The sequence below is a fragment of the Symphodus melops genome (assembly GCF_947650265.1).
Source record: "Symphodus melops genome assembly, chromosome: 10".
In the NCBI taxonomy this organism is placed as follows: domain Eukaryota; kingdom Metazoa; phylum Chordata; class Actinopteri; order Labriformes; family Labridae; genus Symphodus; species Symphodus melops.
This window is the reverse complement of record NC_136700.1, coordinates 13235950-13263772: the sequence shown is the minus strand read 5'-3', so window position 1 is coordinate 13263772 and position 27823 is coordinate 13235950. Positions and strand designations below refer to the sequence as shown.

The window sequence follows — 27823 nt, the reverse complement described above, 5'->3', positions numbered from 1 at the left end:
CATGTGGAAAGCTGTCATTTATATTCTCTTTTACGCAGAGGCGGAGTCATCCGACTGCACAGAAAAGCCCCTTTATATACCCCAGAACTATGGTCTTTTTCAGGAGGTTTCTACCAGGGTAAAAATGTAAGAAGTTTACCCCTAAAAAAGACCCTGCTAATGATCAGGAACTCTCTGAAGGTCCAGGGAGTTTTGGCAAAAGAGAGATTGAACGATGACGGCTGAAGCAGCCAGGTATAAACGTTTAGGTTTCACGCATTGTGGTTTTGTTTAAAAGGGATACTTCACCCATTTGCATGAAGCTTTGTATCATTAGAAACATGGTAGTAGTGTTGAATGGTCATGAATCCAACCCTCATTTTGCCCTGAGACGAGAAAAATATGTTTTTCTTTGCCTGGAAGTGTTCTTCATGTGATGCAATATGACGCTTTTTGCATCACATGAAGAAAACTTTCAATAATTATTGTTGTGCCATAGACTCGACAATTCAAGTTGAACTACTCTTGCTTCATCTCTCTCAGAAGAGGAATGGACATGGAGCAGCAGCATTAGCACTATGAAAACAACTGAGAAACCCAGTCAGGCCTGAGCAGCAGCTCTCCAGAGACGACCTGAGGTGAGCTTTGAGGCTCAAATGAGGAAAAGATAAAACAGAATAAAACACTGAAAAAGGATTAAACAACTTCCCCCTTTGTGAATAAAAGCAAATCTCACTTGTCTGGAGTTCTCTTTAATGCACAAAGTCTTTGACTCCAGAATTCTATTTTCTAAGTGGAGATTTCTTGATGAAATCCAACACTGGGGCTGCTCGATTGTGAAACACCTTGCACTTGTGTTGGCGAGAGAATAAATGATCTAAGACACCAGGCGTTTATTTATTTAGTGGTTGCACAAGTCTTCGTCACACGGGCCCAGCAGTTGCAAGGTGTTTGCAAAAGTTTTCTTACCTTTGAAGCCATGCGAGAGTAGAGGGCGTTCTGATCCTGCGCGGAGCTCATCTTCTCCCTCCTCACCATCTCCTTCAGACCCACGTTGTCGTCATCCTGGAAGTAGCGCACGCGCTCCCCGTCAACGTGAGTCTCAACCTGAAGAAGAGAGACGGATGGAGGACAGGAAAACATTAACTGCTAATAAAATTGGGGGCTGAATTTTAAAAAAAAGAAAGAAAAAAAGATGTATCTAAAGCTCAACCAACACATGAAAATATGAGCAGTGGAATAAGAAGAGGGGGAGGTAGTAAATTCAACTCGGCCACTAACTCTACACGTTAGTTGCAATGATGCACAAGATTTATTGGCTTTTCATTCTGCTCAAGATTTATGTGAACCATGTGTGCAGCAGCCGTCTTCACGTGTTTAAATTCCATGTGTAGAAAATGTCCCTTCCCTGCTGCCCTGGCATTTGTTTGTTTTGGGTTTTTTTCCCCCTACCACCCATCATCCCTCTCTCTTTACCGCTTTCTTCTTCCGCCGTCCTCCGTGGGGTTCCACGGATCCAGACGGGGCATTGACTGGCCAGGCCCGACCTGATTGGTCCGTTCTGAACAGCAGGACTTCCTGATCTTCACTAGAACGGCCTGTGACCTAGAAGGGGGAAAAAAAATGATTTATTTTCAGAATAAAAGACTCTGTTTTCAGGGTTCAGAAAAATAACATCTTATTATCTCGTGCTGACCTCCTTCGTCTCTGCGCACTGAAAACTCAGCCGGTGGGTGTTAGACGCGTGCTCATTGCGTATCTGGTGGGAGCTTCTGGGTAAGAGGATGCAACACCTACGTGTCAGGCAAACGCATCACCGGGAAGGAGGGTGAAATTAACGGTAAGCATTTGCTGATGTTTTGGATTGAGAGGCGCAGAGGTGTCACAGCAGGAGCAGAAGAGGGCAGATTCGGACTTTTATACGTCTAACAAATAGAGCGTCTGGCATTATGAAAATACTGTAAGAAGCCCCGTCAAAAAAAAAAACAAACATCTTACTGGTTAAAAAGTGCCACCACAAGCACAGAAAGTGAGTAACTCGTTGTTAACATTATTTTATGATGATCATCTGTTCTCTGTAAGCAGCTCTTTGAAGACCACTGTGTTGAAAGACGTCTGAGGAAGGCGCTGTTTAGAGAACATGTCACGAGTGCGGCCTATTGCAATAAAGACTGATGTGTTGTTAATAAAAGGGAGGTGTGTTTTTCAAACCAAGCCTGCTCCCAGTAGATCATAAAACACACCAAACTGGACAATTGATTCCTGCTTCTTGTGCAATAATAATGTTGTAAGATGTCACCTGATCTTATGTGTATTTGCATTTTTAAATTCGATTGCATTGCATTATTTATTTATGGGACAAATTGTGCAATAACGTGTCATGTGTGCATGATAGTGTTCATACAGTTTCCCCAGACTTACATCTTAAAGTTACTGGCATTTTAACTGTTCCGTTTTTGATGCATATTTTACTAGCTCTTTAATTATTGTTTCTGATTCATATTTTTTTCGACACTTGTATTTTTATCTATTTTCCTTTTTTGCACTGTGTGATTTTCTTCTGATCTCCTGCTGTAACACTGTAAATGTCTCCGCTTGCGAGATGAATAAAAGGATTATCTGATCTTCCCTTTCACAGAGAATCTTCAGATATATGTTGTGAGTTTTGTTGTTGAAAAAAAATAGAGGGCCCGACTTTTTTTCTTTTTTTTCTTTTTTTCTTCTTCAAACTTCCTTAAAGTCCATTTAGTTGTCAACACAGGTCTGTGTTCTCCAAATCAAAACGTTGGGGGAAGTTGAAGCAGTCCATTTTTTGCACGGAATATAAACAAGGTACTTTATCTCCTCATTATCACCTCACATTTTATGAGACTCTCTCGGGAAAAAAACGTGCAGTTTTCAATCAGATTCTAAAAAAAAAAAAAAAAAAAAAGGATCTTTACGTAACAGCATCCAGGGCCTGACTTGACAGCCTATAAGAGTCCGACGTTCGACCTGACAAGCAGAGACAGGCGGCAAAGAAACACGAACGAGGCGGGAGAGGCAGCCGCAAGAGACTCAAACTGGACTGTCAGAAAGAGAATGATGGAAGAGAATATTTTTCTCCGCTTCAAGTTTAGAGAGTGGAGCCTTTCGAGGGAAAAATATGAAATATGAAGCAGACAGCCAGCGTCAGAAACACTGACTGGTGAAGAGAAGCCAAAAGTTTTTCGATAACAAGACGGACTGGAAGGATCTCGAATGAGCGCAAATCAACAGCACTCCACTTTCTGAGCGCGCTGAAGTACCTCTCAGCTGACGAGTGCACTGAAATGAAAGAATTATGACTTTTTTTTTTTTTCTCAGGACGCGTGGCGAGGATTCCACCCTGCTCTTCTTTCATTTGGGAAAGGACCGCCTTAATTGGGATGGATCTGCCTTTACTATGCACTCCAAATGAAGTTATTTCATTAATCATGACCTGCTCTACACTCGTTTAGAAAGCTGTCTCCTCCTGTCCCAAACATCCTCTGCTTGTGTGATCGAACGTATGTGAGCGGCGACAAAGCAGCGCTGAAGAGTCACTGCTCTTGCATTCTCTTAAATCAACACGCACAACACAGGCAGACGGGGTTGAAGGTATCTTCTCGGTCGTCCTGAGTCTCTCGCACAGATAAACACAGGTTGCCCATTCTGGTCGGAGCGTTCGAACAGGAGCTGCTTCCAGACAGACAGCAAGATGTACAAACTGAGCTGCTGGAAAGACGTTTTTAAAGTATGAGCTTTTTCAAAAGGAGGTCATACGTCACTGCAGAGAATTTAGGTTCAGGTGAAGATGAGTGCACGATTTGTCATGTCTGAAATGTTAAGTGTCTGTGTGGAAGAAGTTGAGAGAAATGATGGCCTTCAGTGTTTGGATTATCATTTGGAGGGAAAAAAGGAGGGGGGGGGGGCAGCTAGGAGATGCAACTGATTTGGAAAGATTTATTATCTTTGAGTTGGTGTCGGGTTAGAGGCCGCGTACAAGGCTGTGTTTATCTATTCCTGTGTTTGTACGACTTGAGAGTGAGTGTATGAAGCCATTTTTGGTTGCTGTGTCTCTACCAGGATTTATGCAATACACACGTTTCAATCTGATTTGTGTTTCTTCCAATGTCATGTGGAACAGTGTGTGTGTGTGTGTGTGTGTGTGTGTGTGTGTGTGTGTGTGTGTGCACGTACTCATGTCTGCTCAGAGGAGAAAATGCTCTGTGGCAGTGAAATGGAAAACATTAAGACCAATCAAAAGAAGAGCGAAGAAATGATGAAATGATGGTAAGATGACGCAGAACGTATACAGTCAGACCCCCCCCCCCCCCCCAAAATAAAAACCCCTGCAAAGGTTTCTATCAGTCTAAAGGTCGTAACATCTATTTTACCTTTTAGCTCGTGCTGGTTTGGTCGGGGCGCACTCAGAGTCGCTGCTCCGTACCTTACTGAGCGCTGTCTCTGCTAATTGGTCTTCTTGCGCAGACACTTGTTAAACTCGTTCGAGCTCACCTGTCACCGCGACGTGATGTACACACCTGCTTTGATCGAGCCGTTTCCTGTAGCTTCCGTCGGTTGGCGTGGCTCTCTTTGGCTTTGTGTGCTGCTTCCAGCTGGGATTTTAGCTTCTCCACCATCGCCTGTAAAAATGTATACCCGTAACAACAAGAATGAGTTTTAAAAAAAAAAAGAAAAAAAAAAAGAACATTTACATTTGAAGACTAGTCACCTATTCCTTGTTAACCACTTCAAGATAATATAAGACTTTGAAAAAGACGAACTGTTCTTGGCAAATTTTATTTCTTGTGATGTAAACATATCGTACCCTTTTCAAACTGTCCCCCCTGTGCTCTAAATAAAAACATCTGTGCTGTGCTTTGGTCCAGACCCCAAACAAAGGACTGGATGGATTTATTTCAAATTTAGTGAGTCAGTAGACACTCAGGTTAGCCAGACAAATGTTCAAAAAGATTTTCATTATATGTCCCCTTTAAATTCAGCCTGTAAAATGACAGCCTGTTAGATAACTTTGAGTTTACATGTTGCCAGATACAGAGAGACAAACTGTGACGTGTACACGCATGTATTTCTATAGCATTAGTGTGCTCTGAGGTAAGGCAGAGAGAGCACACACACACACACACACACAAACGGAACTTTTTTAAGTCATGACCGATATCAAAAGCATTTCTGCATAAGTAAAAATAGGTAAGGGAATGATTGTTGAAGGCACTTAACACTCACTCACTCTCACTCACACACACACACACACAAAGTGGTTTGGAGATATCAGTTTAATTGCTTTGTTTTGTAAGGAGATGATGGAGGCCTGCCTGAGAGCTATACTACTTGTTAGTGTAAGTGTGAGTGTGTGTGTGTGTGTTTAACAGGCAGCTCTTTCTCTGTAAGGGATCCCAATGGATCTTTTAGAAGTGACACATGAAGACAGATTCTTAAGGCTAGAGAGAGAGAGAGAGATTAAGGTGAGTATGTCTTTTTCGAGTCCAAATTTTAAGCTAATTTTTTTTTTTTTTTAAAGAGTCAAACAACCAGTAAGAAAAATAATCAGACACCATGAAGGATCCTTACAAGAGGAGAGAACAGATGATTAATTCATCAGTGTTGAATTAATGTTCTGCCAGGTCAATCCAATCGATCTTTTAGGAGCTCCTCCGAGATCTTTTTAATCCTAACGGCATCTCCGGGAAACTTTACCAACAGCGCAACGCTAATGAATCGTTTCTCAACTTCAGATCAGTCCTTTCCTAAAACAGTCGATGCTTGATGGCTGCTTGTTGTTTTTCCAGGCCGATAAGATGTCGTCACAGTGACTCTGAGGCGAAACAATGACACTCACCGCGTTCCCCATGATCTCCGCCTTCACCAGCTTGGCACCCAGTTTGTTCATCTCCTCCTCTGACAGCAGCGGAACCTGCTCCTCCTCTTCCTCACTTTCACTTTCAATCCTGTGAACGAACATCCCAGACCAAAAAACGTGTCATGTACCACCTTTTCTTTCTTCTTTGAATTCTCTTTGATTCACTCCTGTACTCCAGAGTTTGGTGACCTTCTTTTCCCCCCATTATAACAGGAAGCTTATCTGTGATGTTCTTAATTTAACCATTTAGTTGTCATCTTCATCCCCCCCCTCAAAGAGATCATTACAGCCTCACTGCGAGGGATCTGAACAGCAGCCTGGAGAAGCATGGTTCTACACCGTTACTCTCCTCATAGTCTCATCTCATTCTGCAGCCTCATTTCACGCTGCAGGGGTTACGGGTGCTGCTTTAACCCAAACAACTTAGCCTAATGAGGCAAAACCCCGAGCAGGCTGAGAAGGCTTCAACAAAGAAGAGCAGCCGACATGCGGCCGACGACGGCGCTGTAGGTCGAACTGTCACGAAAGCAGGATGTGACATGAGCCCGCGATGCAACGCTTGTTATTTCAAATGAGTTTTTCCATCTTCAGGTTTGTGCCGATAGCCGTCTTTTTAAAGAAACAGAACATTCAAATATATATATATATATATACTGCGGACTCCTTTAAATCTGAAGATTATTATTTCTTGGAACGTTAAGATTCACGTGCAGAAGAAGATAAGGACTAATGGAGCGCACGTGTTTTATGGAAGGGAATACTTTGACCTGAGGTTTGGACGCGTCAACATAAACGCGACCCCGAACGCAGAGTGATCCTTTTAAGCATTTTTGTCTCCGAAGTGTGCGGCCCTTTAATGGATCTAACGTACATCAGCACAGAAACGCATTTCTTATGAAATGAGGATTTTTTTTCCCACTTTCCCAAGATGTTCATTGGAGCATGATTTTTTTTACATCGTTCTGAATCCAAAAGGAAAAAGGCCAGGACAAAATATTGGCTATGTTTTACTGATTTTTTTAAGTGGTTGTAGAGGAGTTTGTAAGCAGTATAGGTTGTCTGTGTGTATTATGGTTGCCAATGCTGTTTCTGATGTTTTTCATGTGAAATGACTATAATGGGATCTAATGCATTCGTCATGTCGACTGAAACACAGACTTCAATCATTGCAACAAAAAAAAAAAAAGATTGAAAACCTGAAAGAAATATGAATAAGCCAAAAATATCCAAAAGGGTAGAACCTTGATGTTGTTGTAGCAGCTTTATCAACGTGCATGTCTTGGGGAGCTTTTCCATCTTTCCCAGGCTCCCTCTCTTTCTCCTGTTTCTGTTTCTCTGAGCCATCAGATTCCCGGGAAGAACTGCTGCTCTTCTTCCAGGTTGGTATGGCGGTGTCGCGCGGGTCAGAGTCCTCATCGTCGGAGCTGGGTTTTAGGAACGCTTTGGGTCGACCCGGCGGAGGCGGGCGGTGATGTTCTAAAGCTACAAGGCAGAGAAAGTGTAAAAGCATGTTAGGGCCCTCTGAGACTCCCGAGGTGTTTAAGCATGTAAACAACTTGATGGAGAAAAAAAAAAAAAAAAAGGGCCAACTGCTACAAAGGGCCTTAACATGAACCCACCTTCACCGCTATCGCCATCTTCAGACGGTTTGAGGAAGCGGCTTTTTAGTGAGCCAAGAGAGGAAGAACCTTGCCTCCAACTTTCCCCTGACGATGACGACGTGACAGGTCTCTCTCTTTCCCGGTTTCTGTCACCATCTCTATCCATCTCTCGGTCTCGACCTCTCTTTTCGTCCCGATCGCTCTCTCTAAACCTGTCTCCGTCTCGACCCCTCTCCTCCTCTCTCCCTCGACCCCTCTCCTCCTCTCTCCCTCGACCCCCTCCCCGCTCTCTCTCCCTCCCCTCTCCTCTCCCGCCACGGTATCTCTCTCCGTCTGCTGCGGACGGATCTCTTTCCCGTTCGCCTCTTCTCCTCTCTCCTCCTTCTCCCTCTTTCCTCCACATCCTCCCTCTGTCCTCATTGACTCCTCTCCTCCATCCGCCTCTTGCTGTCCTATCTCCTCCTCCTCTCTTCTCACCGTACACGGCTTTTTCAGCATCAGCAAGTCTCTGCTGAAAATCTTCCATTGACTGAAAAAGGAGAGTAAAAAGAAAGACTTCATTACATAAAGACTTTTTTTGGGGTTGTTTTGCAGATCACAGCGGCTGGGTTTCACTCTAATCTGCCTGAGCAGGTATTCAAATTTCATTTTCAAATCAGCAGCTAATCTCCACAACTGCAAGGATGAACTTTAACAACATGAGGCAGACGTCTCGTACTTTATCACAGCTGACACACACAAAAAAGCTCTGCGACCACAAATAAGCAAACACACGTTGAAGTTGAAGTTTTCTTAATAGATACCAAAATCCTAATGTACGCATACAAACATAGCACTATGGTAATGTTAGAAGACGTCATCATTTAGAGTAACGAGGCTTTACATCAGTGCGCCATCCTCTCACCCCGTATCTCTCAGACACCACGTCGTTGAGGCTGCGCTGCTCCCTCTCAGCCTGCTCCTTCATCCTCTGGAAGCTCTTCCTCAGCCAGCTCAGACCTGCGTCGTTCACCACGGAGACTGCAGAGACGGACGGTACAAAAAAAAAAAAAAAGGGTTTTTTTCCATTTGTCAACTCAAAGGTGTTCGACAAATAGTTGAACTCTTATCGTATAAATGAAAGTAATGTTGATTATAATGCAGGACGGGGGATAAAACCAAAATGGAGGAGGACTAAGTAAATGAGGAAGCCACTTAAACGTCATCTCTGCTAGAAGGAGAGAACTGTTGTCGAGCTGGACAGAAGATGGGCGCTTCAAAGGCAGCTATTTTGGCCTGTCGTGAGAAGCTGAAACGTACTAAAGCAGTTCAATCTAACCGACAAATACAAAAGGGAAAAGGCAGAGTCCAGGGGAAAACAAGAGATGAGTAAGAGAGGGGAAATATCAGTGAGAATAAAGAAAGAGGGGGGGGGGGGGGGGGGTCAAGGGGAAAATCCATCTTCAAATCCATGAGTTATTTCAAAAACAACACTTCACAGAATTTCCTGGAGAGACAAAACACGACAGATGTAACACCCAAAGTCAACACCAAGTGTCTGACTCAGAGTGTTTGAGAACTAAAGGTGAGGGGTGTAAAGAATGAAAAGTAAACACACAAATAGAACATCGATCCTTAAAGTGAAGGCTGGCTCCTCTAATGTCTTTATCAGTATTGTTGTTGTCTTATTTTTGTTTTTTTATCCCCATAAAAAAAATCAATAACGTTGTACTTTCAATCAACACTGATAACTCATCTCTCTTTGCTTTGTTCCCCCCCCCCTCTTTAGGACCTTTTCAATCATGTGGCTGAGCACAAGTTGTCTCGTCGTTTAAAGTAACAACCGCACAAATGTGAACACAGATGGCGTACATGTGAAGGGCAAAGCAGGTGACTGGTGTGTGCTGTTTGTCTCAGCTTCATCAGGTAAAGTTCGACTCGGAGCAGAGAGGATACTGTACTTACTGTGGAGAGATTAAATCCACCTGGTTTGCTTGTCAGTATAGCACAGTTTAACACTCTGTCTGTTTGTCCCAGGATTCATATGTCTCTGACTCGTATGTTTCTTCACTCTTTAGTTAAACCTCTGTGTTAGGCACATATTACCGGCTGTTTTTAAATTTTGAATTCTGATGTTGTTATGAAAAGAGGGCAGATGCAGGAGAGTGTAAAGTGATGTGAGAGAACATCAGAGAGTAAGACTGTGATTGTTTAGAGCAGACAGAACGATTTAAAAACAGCACACTTGATGTTTATTTTATGTTTACCTTTGCAAGAAAGGTAACAGAGTATTGACTGTGTTTGAGATAAGAATAACAACAATAGATTAAATATGGAATCTCACTATTATAAGGTTTTGGAGAATGAAATATTTTTACATATCTAACTTGTGCAGCTGCCTGAATCCAGCCCGCTGATCTTTGATACCAACCTTTTGTTGTTGCAGTTCCAGCCTTCTCCTCTGGGGGCAGACCAGTTCCTCCATCTTTCCAGTATGGGTTTAGTTCCAATTTGTGCAAACCAGCCTGGGGGGGAAAGACAAAGACAAATACACAGAGATGGACAGGAATCATTTCTGTAAACTGTCAACATTACAACAGAGGTACAAATGATAAAAAAAACAAAAAAAAAAACAGCGTTAAGTACAAGCACGTCTCAATATACTGCTGCTAGTGAAGGAATGTCCTTTTCAATTCAACTCAAAAAAAATAAATAAAAAAGACTTTATTTGTCAGCAGGAACAGCAAAGGAGATGCAAAGTAAACATAAAACATAGATTTTTAAATTGAATTCAAATAAAAACGAGTAGGAAAGATATAAGTGGAGAGTCAGAGTTATAAAAAGGCAGATAAATAGAGAGTAAAGTGACTGTAGTGCAATAAAGGTACAAACAGGAAACAAAAACGTAACCGCAGCTATTTCCATGGTAACCAGCACACAGCTGGTAAAATAAGGAGAACATACAGCGTCTCTTCTCCGCTTGCACCACGCGTCACAAAATTCAAACAAACATCAGACACAACAGTCACCTGTTCAATGGCCTGTGCTTTAGCTCTCTCCTCTTCTTTCAGACGTTCTTTCTCAGCTCTCTTCTCTGTCGTAGAGGTGGTTTTCATCGCCAGGAAGTCAAAGGTCATCCATTCATCTCTCTACAGGATCGAGAGACAATAACAGAGTCAGTCGAGTGCAAAAAAACAACAACCTTGCTTGCATGTTAAATATGGAATTACACTCTTGATACAGGATTTAATGTAGAAATGAACTCTCCATGAAGCTTATTTATTCATCTCAGGGTTAGAAGCGTGAAGTCTTTAAGTATATGTATAACATTGTGTTGAAGAGGTCACCTGTTGAACATTCTGGGCAGGGCTTTGGTTGCTCTCTGAAGCTTTAGAGTCATCAGGGAGCTGCCAGGCTTTCGCAGTTTGTGCCTGTGGTTTGGACTCAACCCACTCATCCACCGAGTCCTGACACAGAGAGAGAGACAGAGAGACAGAGAGAGAGACAGAGAATGATTATGGAGTAAAAAAAAAAAATCACCTTCAAGTGAACAGTTCAGATCTTACCTCTGAGCTGTCATCAGAGCCATCTCCTGTTCCTGCTGTTTTCTTCTCTCTCTTGGCCTTCTTCTTCTTCTCCTTTTTCTTTTTAGATTTCTTCTCCTTTTTCTTTTTGCTCTTTAAAGAATCATCCTGCGAAGTGTACAGATGTTATCAGCCACTGTGTGATTTTATTCTGTTTAATCGAGATGGATTATATTCATACAGTCAGTCTTCAATCATGTTTGTTTGTTCACTTTCATTCACAAAATGGACAACACACTCACGGCTGTTTTGGGAGGGGGACACTTTACTCGTGACTTGTCATCAAGTTGGTCCGACTAACGTCTTGCAGTAGACGGATGAGTCACAGACTCCTTTGATATCAGGACTGAACACATGATGCTGGTTATGATAACATCCAAAGCTAGAAGGGAGATGTCTTACTTCTTCTATCTCCTGCAGCCTCTGGTTGACCTCAGGGAGCATCCATGTGTCCTCGCCTCTCTGCCTCTTCAGTTCCTTCCTCCTCTCTTCTTTATCATATTGCTGCTTAGCCTGATGGAAACAAGATGGACAAAATGTGATTCAAGGATAAGGAAGGTTAGTAGCATTTGTAGTCCAAATCTGATGCCTATCCTGTGTGAGCTATGAGATTTGTTTTGTCCTTATGAAACAGATTTCAAACACATGTTGCAGTGCAGACAAAGTTGAACTATGGTTTGAACAAAGATGCATGCGGCGACCAAATGACTTGAGCAAATAACGAGTCAAAATCCATTTCAAACTAGAAACAGAAATGACAAAAAGGCATTAAGGACACGATTTGTTTCGGCTGGCAAAGATCATGTCTGAACCATATCTGAACATGTCTCCAATCACCATTCGTGTTGTTAGTGTGTCTTATAACATTGTAAACACAGCTGGCAGATCAAAGCCTGTGTAAACATGTGATGATGGGTAAAAAGAGCCTGTCCTAATCTTAATGCTGCCGACGATCAGGACATAAAGCCTCTTTATAACAGCTCTCTTATCTGCCCCAGCAGTGTTTGTCTTCCCTCCATCCTCCCTGCCTGTGCTCACACAGTTACTGTTAGCTCTGCAGAATGAGTGCAGCCTGTGAGGACAAAAATCACCTCACCGCTAAGGCAAATAAGATCAACAAAAAGATAATAACGTAAGCGCGACATTATCTATTAGCATGCTAGCCTGTTAGCTTCCATTTGGATGAAATCATCATTATTACAGTAAAATATGAGCACACAAACTTCCGGTCTAGTTTGGCTAAAAATCTTACACTTTATACCTTTTCTATTGTCTCTTTCCGAGCCTGTCGCTTGGCGTCCTTTCGGTCCTCTATGCTGCTCGAGCTCTCAAAACTGAGTCCGCACGCTGCCATGACACTGTCGTAAAGTGTTGTTGCCGGATGTCGTGAAGACGTCCGCGTTTACGGCAACTGTTGATTTGTGGTTATGGTAGTTTGATAACATCATCATTAACACTAAGCTGACAATGGTACATGTTTTTTCATTAAATAAATACTTGGATAAAATGTCAAACTTAAGATAGCTAAAGGTACAAAACTGAAGGTTTTTGAGTACAAAGGAAGTTGGCTATGATGATAAGAAAAGTCTAATAGTAACATTTACAATTTTCCTGAAGCAGAAAAAGCCATAACTCTCCAGACCTAAACCAGACTGAAGCATAGGGTCATACAGTTTATAGTTTTGCTGGTAGAATAATGTCATTGGATCACTCTTTGGTATTTCCTTTTCAAAGCTGCACCATCACACATTAAACCAGTCTTACATGAATGAATTGTTACACATTATATCAGTATTAAATGTATCTTACTCCAGGGAGCTAAAGATGTGAAATGTAAAAGCCTGTCAAATCAGTCTCCCTTTGAGCCTTTCTCAAAGGGAGGCGTAGATTTCAATTATTCTTCAAAAAGTGAGAGATACAAAAAACTATAAGCTACTAAGAACTACAAAAATACATTGATAATAACACTGCTGCATGCAATGAGCTCCAAAGATTCTCTCTCAAACACAAACACACTTATACAGAGCAAGCTCCATAATCAATAACTCACGGTCAATAACAGCCACCGAGCCATCTCTCAGCGCAGCAGCACCACGTGTGAGTCTGTATGGGAGTAATTTACCAGGAGCTGAGGACCAATTACCAACCTCCTTAACAAATAACAGCACTACACTCCTCTGCCATCAATATCCTAATATCCTACAATTCATTCTGTTTTAAGGCCGTCTGGTACAACATACTTAGTTAATATGAGACATTGTGCTCCTGTGTGTCTGCTAGCAAAAAAGAAACAGGGATTATGCTACACATTAATGTTCTCACATCAAGTCTAAACTAAAAAAAGGATTGATTGATCAGTAGTTTGTCCAAACATATGCAAAAACAGAATTTCAAAAAGATTGGATCCTAATTTAAAATCACAATGCCACCTCTCCAGAAGTGACCACCCCTTTCTCGTTTGAGTGTATTGGGAGGGCTGCATTAACATGAGTCTGTATAATTCAAGAAGACTGATTTAAAAAACATTTAACACAAATCGTAAGACACAAATCCAGTTTTTAAGACACTATTTAAATACTTTGATGGGTAATCAAACTTTAAGTTTTGGGCCAAATAGGCCGAATGTCAGTACTTGTAGTGTGCTGAAAGTACAAACACTTAAGCTGCTCCAAAACAAGAAACCATTTTTATTCGAAATGTAAGAAAAAAAGTCTGTTTAAGGGCAGTACTAACATAAAATGTAAAGTTTATTAAATAACTGTCGTCTTGTGTTTAATGGCTTGTTTTTCAGCCATTAAACCCTGGTATTGGACAAGCCTTTTTTTAAGCTTCAATTCCAAACAAACCTGGCCACATACAAAGCAAACAATCTGATGAACTCCATTAAACATGTTTACGCTTTCAATCATTTTTCAAAATAAGCATCTAGTATTTCTACTCATGTCAAAAAATGTAAGACATAAATAAGACAAAAAAACATGAGAACCATTTGACAAGAATTTATGAATGTAAAACATACATAGTATGAACATGAATCACATTAAGATGCTTCTTTTGTCACACAAATGTATACATGGGAGGGAAATCCTTTGAATGTGAACAAATCCGTCCTTCCTAAAATGCCAAATTTCATTTTGGCCTTTCAACTAAAAAAAACAAGCTATTTAACTATTGAGTTGAGAAGAAGCGAAATAGTGAGACAATCAAAGTTAGTGACAAATTGTGCAGTCCATCTATGTATCACTGTAATGTCACCTCCACATACATTCATGAATTCACCCAATTAAGGAAGGGATTGTGTATGTTTCTACTTATTTCATGGCATTTCTGTTTCATTTTCTCTCCTCTGAACTTCAACAATTAAAAATACTTATTTGTTTCATTTGATTGTATCTGAATGATCTTAAATTATGAGTGTATCAGTTCATCTTTTTTTAATGTAACACACCAGTTTCCCTGGTCATGGTAGCTGGTCTGCACTTTGATTCCGGCCACCTGACCACACAACTCTTCCAGCTCCCCCTGCTGGAACACGTGGTAATAGCGGTGAAAAACAGGTGCTGGGCTGTTCGCAGACTCCGACTTTGGTTTCTCAGTGGAGGTCTTGGTCGTGCTGATACTAGGAACAGGTTTAGAGTCTTTCCTGGTAGTTGGGCAGGACTTTCCGTCTTTGGTTTTGTCCTTCTTCTCAGTCTCTACTGGTTCTTCGTCCCCTCGTTTTTTCCCCTCTTTGAGATGCCAAGGCACCAAAAGGTCCTGGGTGTTGAAAGCTGTGCGGTTAGTGTGCACACTAAGTTTCCCAACATCGTGTATCTCGTCAACAGGTCTGGAGTCGTCTTCTAGATGTCGGCTTGCATTCCCATGAGGCTCTTGGCTGTCCTCTGATGTGTTTTTGGTGGGGCTGTGGTTTTCTGAGCTCTCCTTGTTCACTTCTTTAAGGTACTTGGACCTCTGCTTGTTATACTCCTGCTCAAAAGCCCAGACATAGATGAGCGCTCGACCTCCAGGCTTCAAAAGTCTCACCAGCTCTCTCACTGCTGCCAGCCGACGGTCCTGCAGCAAACGCACACAAACACACTCAAATTAGTCTATTTCTACAATAATCACCTGAGGAACCCTGTGAACCAACCAGATGACATTATGTTGAAGAGAAAATACAGAAAACAAAAAAAACATTTCTTTAAACTTTGTTTTAAAGTTATTTTCACAAAGTAGATTTGATTTTCTTTTTCCATTTTTTTCCTGAATTTAATAAATGTTCCACCTCAAATCAATTTAAACAGTGTGACCAAATATGAATCAGGAATGATAACCAAATAGTTTCTTTATCATTTGTAGCGATACATTTTAAGAGATTTGGATCTACTGTGTTTGTTTCTACATTATGTTTGAAAAAATGTTGATGTATTTTAATCATTCACAAAAAAATTTTTACAAAGTAAAAATGACTTTATTGTAATTCTCAGCTTGTATGTGTTTGAACTGAAGTACATCTCAAACAGTAGACCTTGGAGTTTCGGCTCAGTGCTCTCTATGCTAATACAGGATATTTTGGAGTTTCGCTGTTGGTCATGCTTCAAGTTATACAAAGAAACATGTCTTAAATTTTGTGGAGATTTCTCTGACTTAGGCCATCCTTAGAAATATTTTGCGATGATGTTTTTTTTACGACAACACATTATAAAGATCGAGATCGAGACTAGCCTTACATTACAATATTGATTTTTGTATTTGACAGGGACATACAGTGACACTGGAGCTTTAGCATTTAACCATGCTCTATTCCTAAATGCTTAACATTGTTAACAGTGATTTAGACAGGACGAACAGATATAGATTGCTCAGTCCAACATTAGTTGCTTGACCATTTTTCACAAGCCATGAACACCATTTCTTTTCCATACTAGTGTGATTAGAGGACACTACTAGTACTGCAGTTAGTCCATGCACATTACCATGAAACGTTGAAACAACAACTGACAGGAGCCTGATGGATTTATGTAGATTACTTTTGTTATAATATATGGTTATAACTATTATGTATGTGTGCGTGTGCATGTGCGTGTGTGTACTTGTGTTTGGGTGTTCAGCGCACAGCATGCTTACCTGTGTGGAAAAGTGGTGTATGACGGCAATAGAGATGCAAGCATCACAGGAGGCTGTTTGCAAGGGGACACAGAGAGCATCAGATACAAACGCCTGGAAACCTCTCTCTGCACAGATTTGGACGAGAGCACTGCTACGATCGCAACCAACCTGAAAGGAAACCGCACACGCACACACACACACACATACACACACACACACACAATATCAGTCACCTGATGAGACTGATGGTAATGTAGAACAAGGGAGTCTAAAGAAGTCCAACCATCAAGTAATCATTCAGAGTTTACTCTAAATAAATAGAATAATCCACACAGGGAGCGCCAAGAGCAGAAATGTTCCTTCTGTCAAACATTACTTTATTGTCCCCTCGCATAAATTTGTGTCACAGCTTTGCACAGTTTGTCCACGGATATACATATATGACGACATGGCACATGGAGACAACATTTAACAAACAGGACGACACAGATAGACATTGAAATAAGCCAGTGAGCTGAGGGAACAAAGCTCTTTTTAAAGCGTGCCTCTCTCCCAGGTCAGAGTCCTGGATCTCCAACCTGATGGCAGAAAAGAAAAGAGTAGACTGAGAGGGTGAGGGGGGTCCTGGGCTATGATGAGGGCTCTGTGAGTCAGTGCTTTGCAGTTAAAGTGCGAGAGGATTTGGGGGTTGGTAGGACCACTGTATGCTTTGTGAAGAGATATTTGTGACACTTTTTTTTTTTTTTGTTCACACGTTGAAGAAGCGTGTTGAGGAAGAAATTACAGAGACAAAGAGGAGTGAGCCAGAGAAATAGAGGACAGTTGTAGAGAGACAGCTTAAGTACAGAAAACAAGGCAGACATTAAAGTTGTTAGAAAACACAGACATAGACGAGGGAAGCCAGAGGGAAATCAAAAAGGAAGAAAAGAGTGAGAGAATTTAACCAAGCTTTATAAGACATATAAAAGGCAATAAATAGTAAGAAAAAAAAGAGATAACACACACTTGAAAATGAGAGCGAATGAGATGGTGAAAAAGCCTTTATAGACAACTAAAAGGAAGAGCAGAGGGAGGGAAAGCAGTTTCGGAGAATAGCAGCAGAGGGAGCTCAGAAAGTTGACGTGTGACCTACAGGATCACAGCGTTCTCTCAGCGAAGATTTATCACTGCTGTGGTCAGAGAGTCAAGTTAAGCTGCTTACACGCACCTTCGAAATCCCAAAACAGGAACATCCCAGAGTGCATACATCATAAAACATTCAAGATATAGCCATAAAACGGGAGCTAATGCAAACACTGGGGAGCAGAATTACACATGCAGCAGCAGCAGCAGCAGCAGCAGCAGCGAGGATATAATCCCTGTGGGATGTATTAGTGTGGTTTATAAGGCGAATGCTAAATTAGACGAGATGTTTCATGTGAGGAAAAAAAAAACTGGTTAAAGCCTAAATATAGACTATTAACACTCAAAGGTAAATAATCAAACACCTGGGTTCTTCTTGTTCAATGTTTACGTTAGACATGTTTTGATACACTTGTTGTTTTCCCCCTCAACACAGAGACATGCTAGCCGTCTTCCCAAGTCTCAATTCTTCATGTTCAGCTAGGCTAAAAGCTTTAGTAAACACCCCCCAACAACTATTTAAAAATGTCTAAGCATTATATGTTTATATGAAGAAAGAGGATGGACAGGTTTCAATGTAAGAGGATGAGTCATGCTCAAACACCCATATGCTGGTCAGGTCTTAAAGAGGCTTTTGAATTGTGTCCTTCTGCATCTGTTGGATCCCTGCTCGTGTGTGTGAGGTTGCAGCAGAGGAGCTGCGCCTCATTTGTTGGCTGTTTCCTACAACAACCCTTGTGCTTATGACATTTTTCAGTACATAATTGACATACGATGTAGTAGTAGTGTGGCATTTTAAATGTCGATAATTCAGGTGCCCCTGAATTATAGACGTCATGGTATTGCACTGTGATACTCACAGCAATCACATCTGGGTTAACACCCAGATATTTCCCATTTCCACAACCCACATCAGCCAGCACGCCGCCAGCAGGGAGCAAGCGCAGGAAGTGGCAAACACGAGGCCAGGGGGAGTGACGAGTGCTGCTGAAGTGGGAGGCGATGGCGTCGTACACCCGATGCACATACTCCTCCTCCAGAAGGGCAGCGTCAGCATGGGAACAAGGGAGCAAGGGGGGAGGAGGTGTAGCCCCCTGACTGTCACAGGCAGAGGAGAAGGCTGGAGGAAGACACAGAGGAAGAGGGTTTATGGTTATAATTACACATGTGATCTTAAGGTCATAGAAAAAGTCAGAATGTGTTTTTTTTTTAAAGAGATAACATCTTTCTGATTCAATTAGGAGGTAAACCTGTGCGTCATCTGCACAACCGTGGAACAAGATGTCAAGGACCTCAGTGGTGCATTTAAAGGGAAAAAAGAAATAGGACCGAGTATAGAACCCAGAGGAACTCCACCAGGCATACATGCTCAGAGAACAAAGAAAAAGTCATGCAACATCGACCAGTGTTGACAGATTTATCAATAACACTGTGTGTTTCAATGTGCATTTGAAAACTCTTACCACAGTCACACGGTTTGGGTCTTATTTTGCGGAAAGTGAAGGAAGTGCGAGTGCCCCTCTTGCTCAGAGTGAGATTGCTGGGGGTCCCGATTTCAGCCGTCTTATTAGCGGGGGATTGTGTGTCGCAGGCCGGCACCATGTCGTACTTCCGAGGAGTAATCCTGAGAGAAGATAAAGAGACGACTGACTGTGAAACACAAACTACAAGCTCGGAATAATCTGTCCAGTTGACAAGTCTTGTGAACACCAAGAGCGCGACAAAACCCTGAGCCTGTCATCCCTTTTCATCTTCATGAAGGGAATTAAAATGTGTGGAGAAACTCTCCAGACAGAGTTTTTTTTGTAAAAACTAAAGTTTAAAACTCAGAGAAAAATCAATATGTCTGTGCTTCCCCTTTAAAGAACCGGCCAAGAAAAGAACTGTCACTCCACTGTCGATTGACTGAAAGCTCATGTCAAGTCAAACTGACTCCGTCTGACACAGTCCAGCTCACCCGTGCATCCAGAGGTATCGGCTCTCTCCTTTCATCACCAGGAGGCTCCGCGGCTGCAGCACCACTGGAACAAGACGGCCATCCGGATGACGAAACTCCATCACAGTCTGTAATAACACACACAGGCACAGCATGCATGAAATACCATAAATAAGAATATTTAGACATTTCATAGAAACATTGAGAAACAGGTTTGCTTATTTTTGCCTTAATTCTTCAATAGGACAATGCCTGATTTTAGTACGATATGTCATTTAAGTTTCATTAGTGTACTGGTGTTTGGGTAAATGACATTATGAGACACCTACAGAAACCTTGAAAAAGTCATTATTAGCAAACTAAGGCAGTCGATAAAGGTTTGGTTCTTTTTCTATTGATACATTAAATATCCGAATAGTTACATGAAAAACATGATTGGTTGTGCTTCATCAGTCATTGACTGGCAGCAAGTGTGTCTGATAAAAACTAACAAATCTTATACTACGACAGACTTTGGCAAAGATAGAATGAACAGATTTAAAAAGCTCTTTGAAAAATAATGTTTTGGTTTTGTTTGTTTTTTTAATCTTGCTTTAAGGTTGTTGTTTTGTTTTGCTATGACATCACTAATTAACACGAATGTTTCACTCTCTCACTAACAACCAGCAGAAGAATATCCGATTCATTGGTGTTTGATCCCAATGTTTCCTTACAGCATGTAACAGCATGCTGGGAAATTACAACCACACAATTTCATAACTGCATCTCCCCCAGTTCTGACAGTAGGAAAATTGGATTTTGTGAAGTAGAGTTGTGTGTGTGTGTGTGTGTGTGTGTGCGTGCGTGCGTGCGAGAGAGAGAGAAAGAGAGAGACGTGTTAGAAGTGTCTGTGTATTATTGTGAGGAAGTGATGTACATGCAACTCGTTGCAAAACGTTCAGATCTTTGCCTGAAACCATAAACAGAAATCTCTCAGACACACCAGACAGAAGCGCTCTGTTCACATCGGTTGAGTTTGAGCCAATCAATGAAACCGGTGGAATGTGACTAAATCGATGGTGATGCTGGCAGCTACGTTCTACAACAAGACTATTCATCATACACACACACACACACACACACACACACACACACACACACACACACACACACACACACACACACACACACACACACACACACACACACACACACACACACACACACACACACACACACACACACACACACACACACACACACACACACAAGGATGTCAGATTAATTGATATTATATCACAAATAAAATAACTAAATCCATAATGGAATTGACGTCTTTGGTGATTTCATGAATTTATGTGAGTCTTATTGTTGTGACCGTTTGCAGTGTAAAAGCACTTTGAGAAGTCAGACAATTAGAAAAGCGCTACATAAGCTCATGTCCATTTAACATTACGGTGCATCAACAAAGGGTCCTTTTTCTGTCTCTATATCATCAGCAACAAAGTTTTTGGAATCTTACGTAATAACAATATAAACCTCTTCAATGGGTCTCTGGAACACGTTCTATGATAGACTCTCTACAAGAATCTTACCGTGAGGGTTCAGCCACACCTTATTTGATGATATGTCATTAATTTGTCTGACTTCTGTGGCGTGAATAATTCATGTGTTCATGCTGAGGTCTTGCTTGGAAGGACCTTCTAGACACGTGTTGAGTATGTGACCACTGATAGATAAAGATATTACCTTTGTGTCCGATTCTAATCTTTCTGATTTTAGTGTTTGGTCTTTTAAATGTTTTCGTTTTTCTCCATTGTTGCCCTTTAACCGCTTGATACCATGAACATTTTCTCTTATTGTTTCTGCCTACTCTTCTGATGTTGTTTTGTGTCCACTTATCAAAATCACCATCAAAATAAATAGGGCTAAATAATAAACAAGTCAGTTATGATGAAGAGTATCCAGACGTTGTACTTGTGGTCAATGGTTTGTTCTTTTGGTCTTTTAAGTGTGTGAGCGTCTTTCTTCCTGATGCTGTCTCTGCTCTGTCCTCTTATGTTGCATGTGTCTCGTAATCAAACATGCAGTCTGTCTGCGTGCATGTGACAGACGACAGCTGATTGCTAATGGACCCCCGCCCCCCCCTAAGTTTCAGACAAGTCAGGACAGATATTTTTGTACTTGTCCACTTTATAACTTTTTTTTTTTTTTTAAAAGACAGAGAGAGAGAGACAGAGAGGAAAAGAGTGAGATGTAGAGACTCACAACAAGCAAGGTGAGAAGCTGTTATCAGTCAGATAACAAGAACACCAGTTCCAAACATACTGCTACACACACACACACACACACACACACACACACACACACACACACACACACACACACACACACACACACACACACACACACACACACACACACACACACACACACACACACACACACACACACACACACACACACACACACACACACACACACACACACACACACACACACACACACCACCCCGAGACACATGAATCACTCTGCTAATCAGTGAGGTGGCAGTTCATTTGATGAATCAAACTCTGACACAGGAGGACAACGTCCCATGACACAACATTTCCATTTAAAGCTCACCCCTTTGTTCACCGCTGTCTAATGACGAAACACAAAAACATGTTTTTCACATGTCAATTCAACCTTTGAGTATCTTACGTCTCTGTTTTGGACCAATGACTCAATACTGGCGACACAAGCTCGTTGCCGAGTGGTAGGTTTCCCTTCTTACCCGTGCTCCCAGGCTCAGTGACAGGATTGTGTCCTCGAAGGCAGAGTGAGTGTCCACATGAGGAGGAATACCTACAAAACAATATTACAAACAAACGTTTCAAAGGAAAATTACTTTACGTTCGCAATGGGAACCTGTAAGATCAGCAAAACTAAAATCATCCAAATATTTCATGAGAAACACACACTAATGTTCTTATGCGCTCTGGAACGGAGGTGTTATTTATTTAAGCTTTTTTTTTTTTTTTTTTTTTTTGCATGGTGACATTTTCCAGCACCTTTATTAATATTTAAAGAATAGTAAAACAGGTAGGAGCCAAAGCCTTTATTGACGACATGATGAAAAGGTTCTGCTGCCACCTGGTGGTGTGAGCTGCAAACATCTGCTTGTGTGCGTCCAAAAAACAGACACCTAGTGCTGTTACACCCGCTCCTCTTAGACAACGTGAGGGTGTGAAGTCAGCCCGTTGTTTGCACACTTTTTGAAGTTTGTATGTATTCAACTGGTGCCATGATATCTCTGGGCTGTGGCTAACTAGCGACATTGAAAAGGGTACCGTACTTTCTTATGCGAGTTGAGGTTTGTATGTTTCCAATCTTAAAAAGCTGACTTGCAGATCCACATGTCAAGAGACTTTTTTTTTTTTTTTTAAATTCATTTGTTCGTGTGCAGACCTGACACAAAACTGCTGAGAAGATTTTTTTTGCACGTGATAAAGCTGCGAAACAAAAGACAACATTGACACACACACACACACACACACACACACACACACACACACACACACACACACACACACACACACACACACACACACACACACACACACACACACACACACACACACACACACACACACACACACACACACACACACACACACACACACACACACACACACACACACACACACACACACACTAATGTGATATCCTAAACCGGTTCTTCTCTATAACATATGCAGGGATGCACACTACGCTTTTTGCTTGGTCACTTTCTTTCTTCTCTTCTGCCATCTCTTTGCCTCAGCGAGTGAGCGCAGTTAATGGTCACATCACACATTATTGTGCTATTACAACGAACTTCAAACTACATTTTTTTTCTCATTCTTGCAGCACTCAGCTAAGCCTAATAAGCTATTCAAGTAAGTATTGAACCCCTCCTGGATGAAATCTAATGATTTAGTTTTTCTGTGATTTATTATTAGTATGATAACGCATGCTCACCCTGTCCAGACTCATACTGGTTAACAGTCAGCTGGTCTGGCATGACGTTGACGTGTCCTTTCTTCACACATCGCTCCAGGACAGGAAGACACTCCTGAGGAATACCTGGATATATACAAAGACAAACAACCCAAACACTCGTTAGCTCCTTTGTTACTTTATTCTTAAATGTCATGGTCAATATATTTATAATGATGTAACAGGGGTCTTTTTTCTATATGTAAGCTAGAGAAGCAGGCATTACGTACACAGTTTACAATCTTTTGACCAAGAGGTAACCTCTAGTGTTGAAAAATGAAGTCAATGTGGAAGTACAAAAAACGGAGGTTCCTCGTTTGTCCACCTACGGCGGGCTACAAAAGCCCCAAGAGTCACATACGCACCTATGTTCAAATGTTCACTGTGACAGAAGAAATCAACATGTTTACAGCCAGGGTGAAAAAAAAACATTTTAGTTCATGTCGTTATAAGGACACACTCTGGTCAGTGGTCAGGGGTTGAATTACTTCCATAACCGATCTGTTATGAAGGATAAGAGTTGTGTATGAGAGGAGGCATGACGCAGGCGTGAGTAGCTGTCAGAAAGCTTTAGTCCCGCCTCAGCTCCACCTCTTTAGTTTACACCTTGAATTGTGGACAGCCTTACTCACTTCGGCCACATACGGAGATGGTCTGGGACGTGTTTGTCCAGACTGAGTGTGAGCGATCGTGTCTTAAGGACGTCGCACCGCTGAGAAGCGGGAGAGAAACGCTGCCCTGCATCTGGGTGAAAATGATGACACATTTCAACCTTTCAGACGTAAACGATTTACGGGTGTAATGACCTGTTTTCAAAGGATCTGACTTGACTCTGAACACTGATTATTGGTGACACATTGCCAATGCATATGCTGACACTGTACTAAGTGTAAACAGGGTCTATGTTGACCAAAAGTACAAGTTATGCTTTGGACTCTCTAATGAGTTGAACTAGTAATATGGAACTGTCTTACTGCGGGGCATTATGAATTAACTCAGAAAATGCGTGATTGCCTGCTTGGCAACATTTTAAAAGACACCGCTGATGATTCCACAGAAAAGCACGCAGTGTCACTAAATGACAGAAGTGAAATCAGTGATTGAAATTAGATTGTAAGTTATTGCAACAACAAATGAAACAAATAATTGGATCTCTAAAAGCTTGATTCTAAAATATAAAATATGTCGATTTAAAAATAAAAAAGAGAGAGAAAACTCACCTGAAGCTAAGGGTTTGTCCTTGTCAACGTTGTTAGTGTCGTAGCGAAATTCAAAGCCGTAATGTTTGACTTTTCTGTGCTTCAGAGATTTCTGAGCTGAAAGTCATTTGAATGACGTTAGCAAAGCAGATTATCAAGAAGCTTCCTGTTTCGTGTATTCAGTGTTTAGAAAGCTACGTATAAAATGTAAAACACCATGCAAGCACTTACTCCACTCACCAGAGACATCATCATTTGTAGACGACCAGTCAACAGCAGCGAGCAACAGATCCTCTTCATCTTGGGATACAAAATCTTCCACTAAGGTTAATCCCTCCGGCAATGAAACGGAAGTCTCCTCCTCAAAAGTTACTGTATACAAAGATATATTAATATATACTGTAGGCCTTGTATAGATTTTATATTATATGTTACCCAACCTAGTTTTAAAAAGTAAGGCACACCATGATTTCCTTTACCTGAGTGGACATAACTGAGGTAGAGTGTGACACTGTGCTCTCCACATTGCAGCTTTTGGCCATTAAGGTGGACGTAGGCTTTCTGAGCGCTCTCTTCACACCTGGGAACATTATGACAATGACAAAGGGCTTTTCATCAACGTTGAAAAAGAACGTCTCACCTTGTTAAACCACAGCTCAAGCAGCAACTTTACCTGTATGTTACAAAAGCAAAAGGCTTTTTAGGGGGCATAAGAAGCATCTCCAGCTCTCCCATCTCTTTCAGCGCTGACAGCAGCTCCTCTCGACTCACACCGTTCCCCAGGCCGCCGTTAGCCACCACCAAGTTCTGCAGGAAGAAGGAAGCAGATGGTTTAAGACGGATCAGTTAAAGATACGTGACCTCTTTAAAAAAAAAAAAGGCTGTTGGTAGTTTTTCTCCTCAGTCCTGCGCTACTTCATTCCTTCTTAGCTCAACTTTGTATCTGTTAAAAAGAAGTTAACACAAACGATCATGTCATTACTTCATAACTTTTCAGTTAAAAAGTCAATAAAAATACAAACCTCAAATTGTTAGTTTTTATCCATTCTTTTCACATTTCATAATATATATATATATTTGTAATATAATATGTTTTATATATATATATATATATATATATATATATATATATATATATATATATATATATAAAACATATTAAAATAGACTCAAATGTTAATGTATTTTAATTTATTTTACAAAGAAGGATGTGTGCTCATCTTTTTAAGAACTAAAGGTGGTACTTGTTAACATAAATTCAACACACATTAAACCATCTTAGCAGAAATTAAGTTAATATTGTAATGTATAGTGTCTAGTAGCTATAAAGAAGTACGTGTTAATGAAAAGTTGACAGAATAAATGTTAGCTAGCCCCCTTCTGTCTACTCTCACTTCCTGTTTAGTGTTTCTTCTGGTACCTTGGTGGGCTGCGCAGTGGTTGTGATGCCTTCATGTTTTAAGAGAGTGTAACTGGCTTTTATTTGTCTTTTAAGGATTTTCTTTTCCTCTTTGCTCCTTCGTATTCCCTTCACGCTGTTTTCCACTCCAGGGTCCATGGTGCGTCATTTTACTTTGTCCGGGTGCAACAAGCACTATACACAATGTAGTTCCACACGGTCCACTCGCTGTGACATGCTTATGGTTTGATTAAAGCACGCTGTTTATTCAGTACTCGTGTCCTCGTCAAATCACAGGAAATATCCAAATTGTGAGAGTTAAGAGTGTAAACGTATTTTCATGGAGCTATGTATTGCTTTGCATTTCTTTTGTCTGCCAGCCTGTTAGACATTAAACATAAATAATGGTTTTTTTGTTGTTGCTGTTGTTGTTTTTTATGATTACACAAACATTTTCTTGGACTGAATACCACATCATGATTCTCTTCCTTTACCGGTAACACAAGATAAGACAGTAAGTCCCAAATAATAATTTCACCAATGTTTTGTTTTGTTTTGTTTTGTATTTTTCAGATTAAAATAAAAACTTTGCTTCCGCAAAAATTAATCTTAGCTCCTTAATTTGTATTTAAGCAGTGTGTAAGATTTTAGTTCTTGTGGGGTTTTTTTTGTTTGTTGATTTTATCCAATTGTTGTTTCTTAAATGTTGTTCAGTGCCCTTGTGTGTCCAGGAAGGGGCTTGTGAATAAAATGTATTATTGTTATTATTATTTTAATGCAAATGTTTGTCCCGTGTGTCACTCTGTGGCTCCATCATAAAGGACCTAAAACCATGCTACATGCCTTTCTTAATCTCCCAACAAAAGACAGACAAAAAATGCTCCAGGGATCACTCTATAGGCCCTGCTAACTTGATACCAAGGGATAAAATAGAAGTATATGTACTAACTATGCTGGTGGAGACTGTTTGGCATTCCTTTTTTATCCATTTCATTCATCCATCATCGGACTGTACTCAAATTTTGGCAAGAGGATGATCCTGTAAAACCTGAGATTGTAAAAGTATAAACAGAGTTGGCTTTTTGGCTTCAGTTGTATGCATTAATGCCAACCAAAACATAATATGCCTGTTTTGTTTTTGGTGCAGTGTCATGGTTTCTGTTCTCTGTCTGTCCCTCCACCCAAAAAAGGGTGCCAATCCTGAACTCCTCTAAAGCCAGATTAATGACTCCTCTGTGGGTTTGTGTTCCAGCGAGCATGTAGACGTTTTTGTATTTGTTTAGGAACATGAAACATTTGTGTGTGTTTGCGCATTCATTCAGGGGAGTTGTGTAATGAAGCCCTCACCTGTCCACAGCCATCTTGGTAATTACAGTGTCAGGCTGAGCCGCCAGCCACTGGTAACCCTTCGTCGTTTGAACAGCACGCTCAGTTTGGTGTGCAAAACAACAGGTGGTTAGACAGGGGACCGTGGTTGTCTCTGTGATATGAACACAACACTCAGCTCCATATTGTTTTTCAAAACAGTCTAATCTTCACTCCCATATGAACATGGGATGAGAACCATACAAATCCACTCTAGTTCATTCATTGGTGAATCACTCAAGATTTTAAGACGTTGTACTCCGTGACAGTCAGTTGAATGCTTTAAAAATGGGTGAAGATTTATTTATTTAAAGGCAGGGATTAATTATGCTTCAATTTTAATTCTACTTTCTCTGTTATTGACTCCCTTGAGTTTTTGTTGTCGGAAGCAGCACATTTAATAGTTGCTCTGGAGCTTTCAAAGAACTCTTACAATCTTACTGTGAAGTAGTTACGTTCACTTTTAAACATCTGCTCCAAGTTTTCTTGAAACCTGAGACTCAAAGTTAACTTTTGACTTTGGAAACAGCAGTTGAGAAAACAACCTTATCTGGTAGCTGATGAATGATACATCTTCTAATGGATCTTATATGACATGATCAAGAGCTGGACCTTGTGATGACATCTGATTCTAGACAAACTCATCTAATAAACAATGAATGTGGCTGAAGTATTGTCTCTGTCCCAA

General features: G+C 41.0%; 2 protein-coding genes across 3 annotated transcripts in view; both read right to left on the bottom strand.

Moving 5' to 3' along the window:
* cwf19l2 (CWF19 like cell cycle control factor 2) overlaps window positions 1–12429 on the bottom strand; it is a 16995-nt gene extending 4566 nt beyond the window's left edge. Inside the window, exons 1-13 of the mRNA XM_079354836.1 lie at window positions 12289–12429; window positions 11430–11540; window positions 11010–11135; window positions 10791–10910; window positions 10473–10592; window positions 9875–9968; window positions 8369–8484; window positions 7483–7993; window positions 7105–7345; window positions 5843–5951; window positions 4524–4625; window positions 1456–1584; window positions 949–1086 (exon numbers count right to left, since the gene is read on the bottom strand). Coding sequence (XP_079210962.1) covers window positions 949–1086; window positions 1456–1584; window positions 4524–4625; window positions 5843–5951; window positions 7105–7345; window positions 7483–7993; window positions 8369–8484; window positions 9875–9968; window positions 10473–10592; window positions 10791–10910; window positions 11010–11135; window positions 11430–11540; window positions 12289–12381 — 2010 coding nt within the window. The 5' untranslated portion in view covers window positions 12382–12429. The remainder of the gene's footprint in view (window positions 1–948; window positions 1087–1455; window positions 1585–4523; window positions 4626–5842; window positions 5952–7104; window positions 7346–7482; window positions 7994–8368; window positions 8485–9874; window positions 9969–10472; window positions 10593–10790; window positions 10911–11009; window positions 11136–11429; window positions 11541–12288) is intronic.
* Window positions 12430–13691: 1262 nt separating this feature from the next.
* Window positions 13692–25980, bottom strand: alkbh8 (alkB homolog 8, tRNA methyltransferase). 2 transcript variants are annotated; one of them, XM_079354837.1, is made up of 12 exons: window positions 25792–25980; window positions 25045–25178; window positions 24851–24951; window positions 24603–24743; window positions 24393–24488; window positions 23155–23259; window positions 21929–21999; window positions 19195–19301; window positions 18701–18861; window positions 18098–18357; window positions 16134–16283; window positions 13692–15080 (listed from the first exon to the last, which is right to left on the bottom strand). In XM_079354837.1, the coding sequence occupies exons 1-12, from the start codon at window positions 25927–25929 to the stop codon at window positions 14436–14438; spliced, it is 2109 nt and encodes a 702-aa protein (XP_079210963.1). In that variant the 5' UTR covers window positions 25930–25980; the 3' UTR covers window positions 13692–14435. The 2 variants fall into 2 exon arrangements, with proteins under 2 accessions (XP_079210963.1, XP_079210964.1); XM_079354838.1 differs by having other exon boundaries at window positions 24612–24743.
* Between the last annotated feature and the right edge of the window lie 1843 nt (window positions 25981–27823).

What these genes read in the sequence shown, in the direction of transcription:
- alkbh8 (XM_079354837.1), bottom strand. Translation starts at nt 25,929, where the DNA reads ATGGACCCTGGAGTGGAAAACAGCGTGAAGGGAATACGAAGGAGCAAA. An exon ending in CCTCAGTTATGTCCACTCAG is followed by an intron (nt 24,744 to 24,850) that starts GTAAAGGAAATC and finishes CTTTGTATACAG; the next exon opens with TAACTTTTGAGGAGGAGACT. An exon ending in GGACAAACCCTTAGCTTCAG is followed by an intron (nt 23,260 to 24,392) that starts GTGAGTTTTCTC and finishes GTATATATCCAG; the next exon opens with GTATTCCTCAGGAGTGTCTT.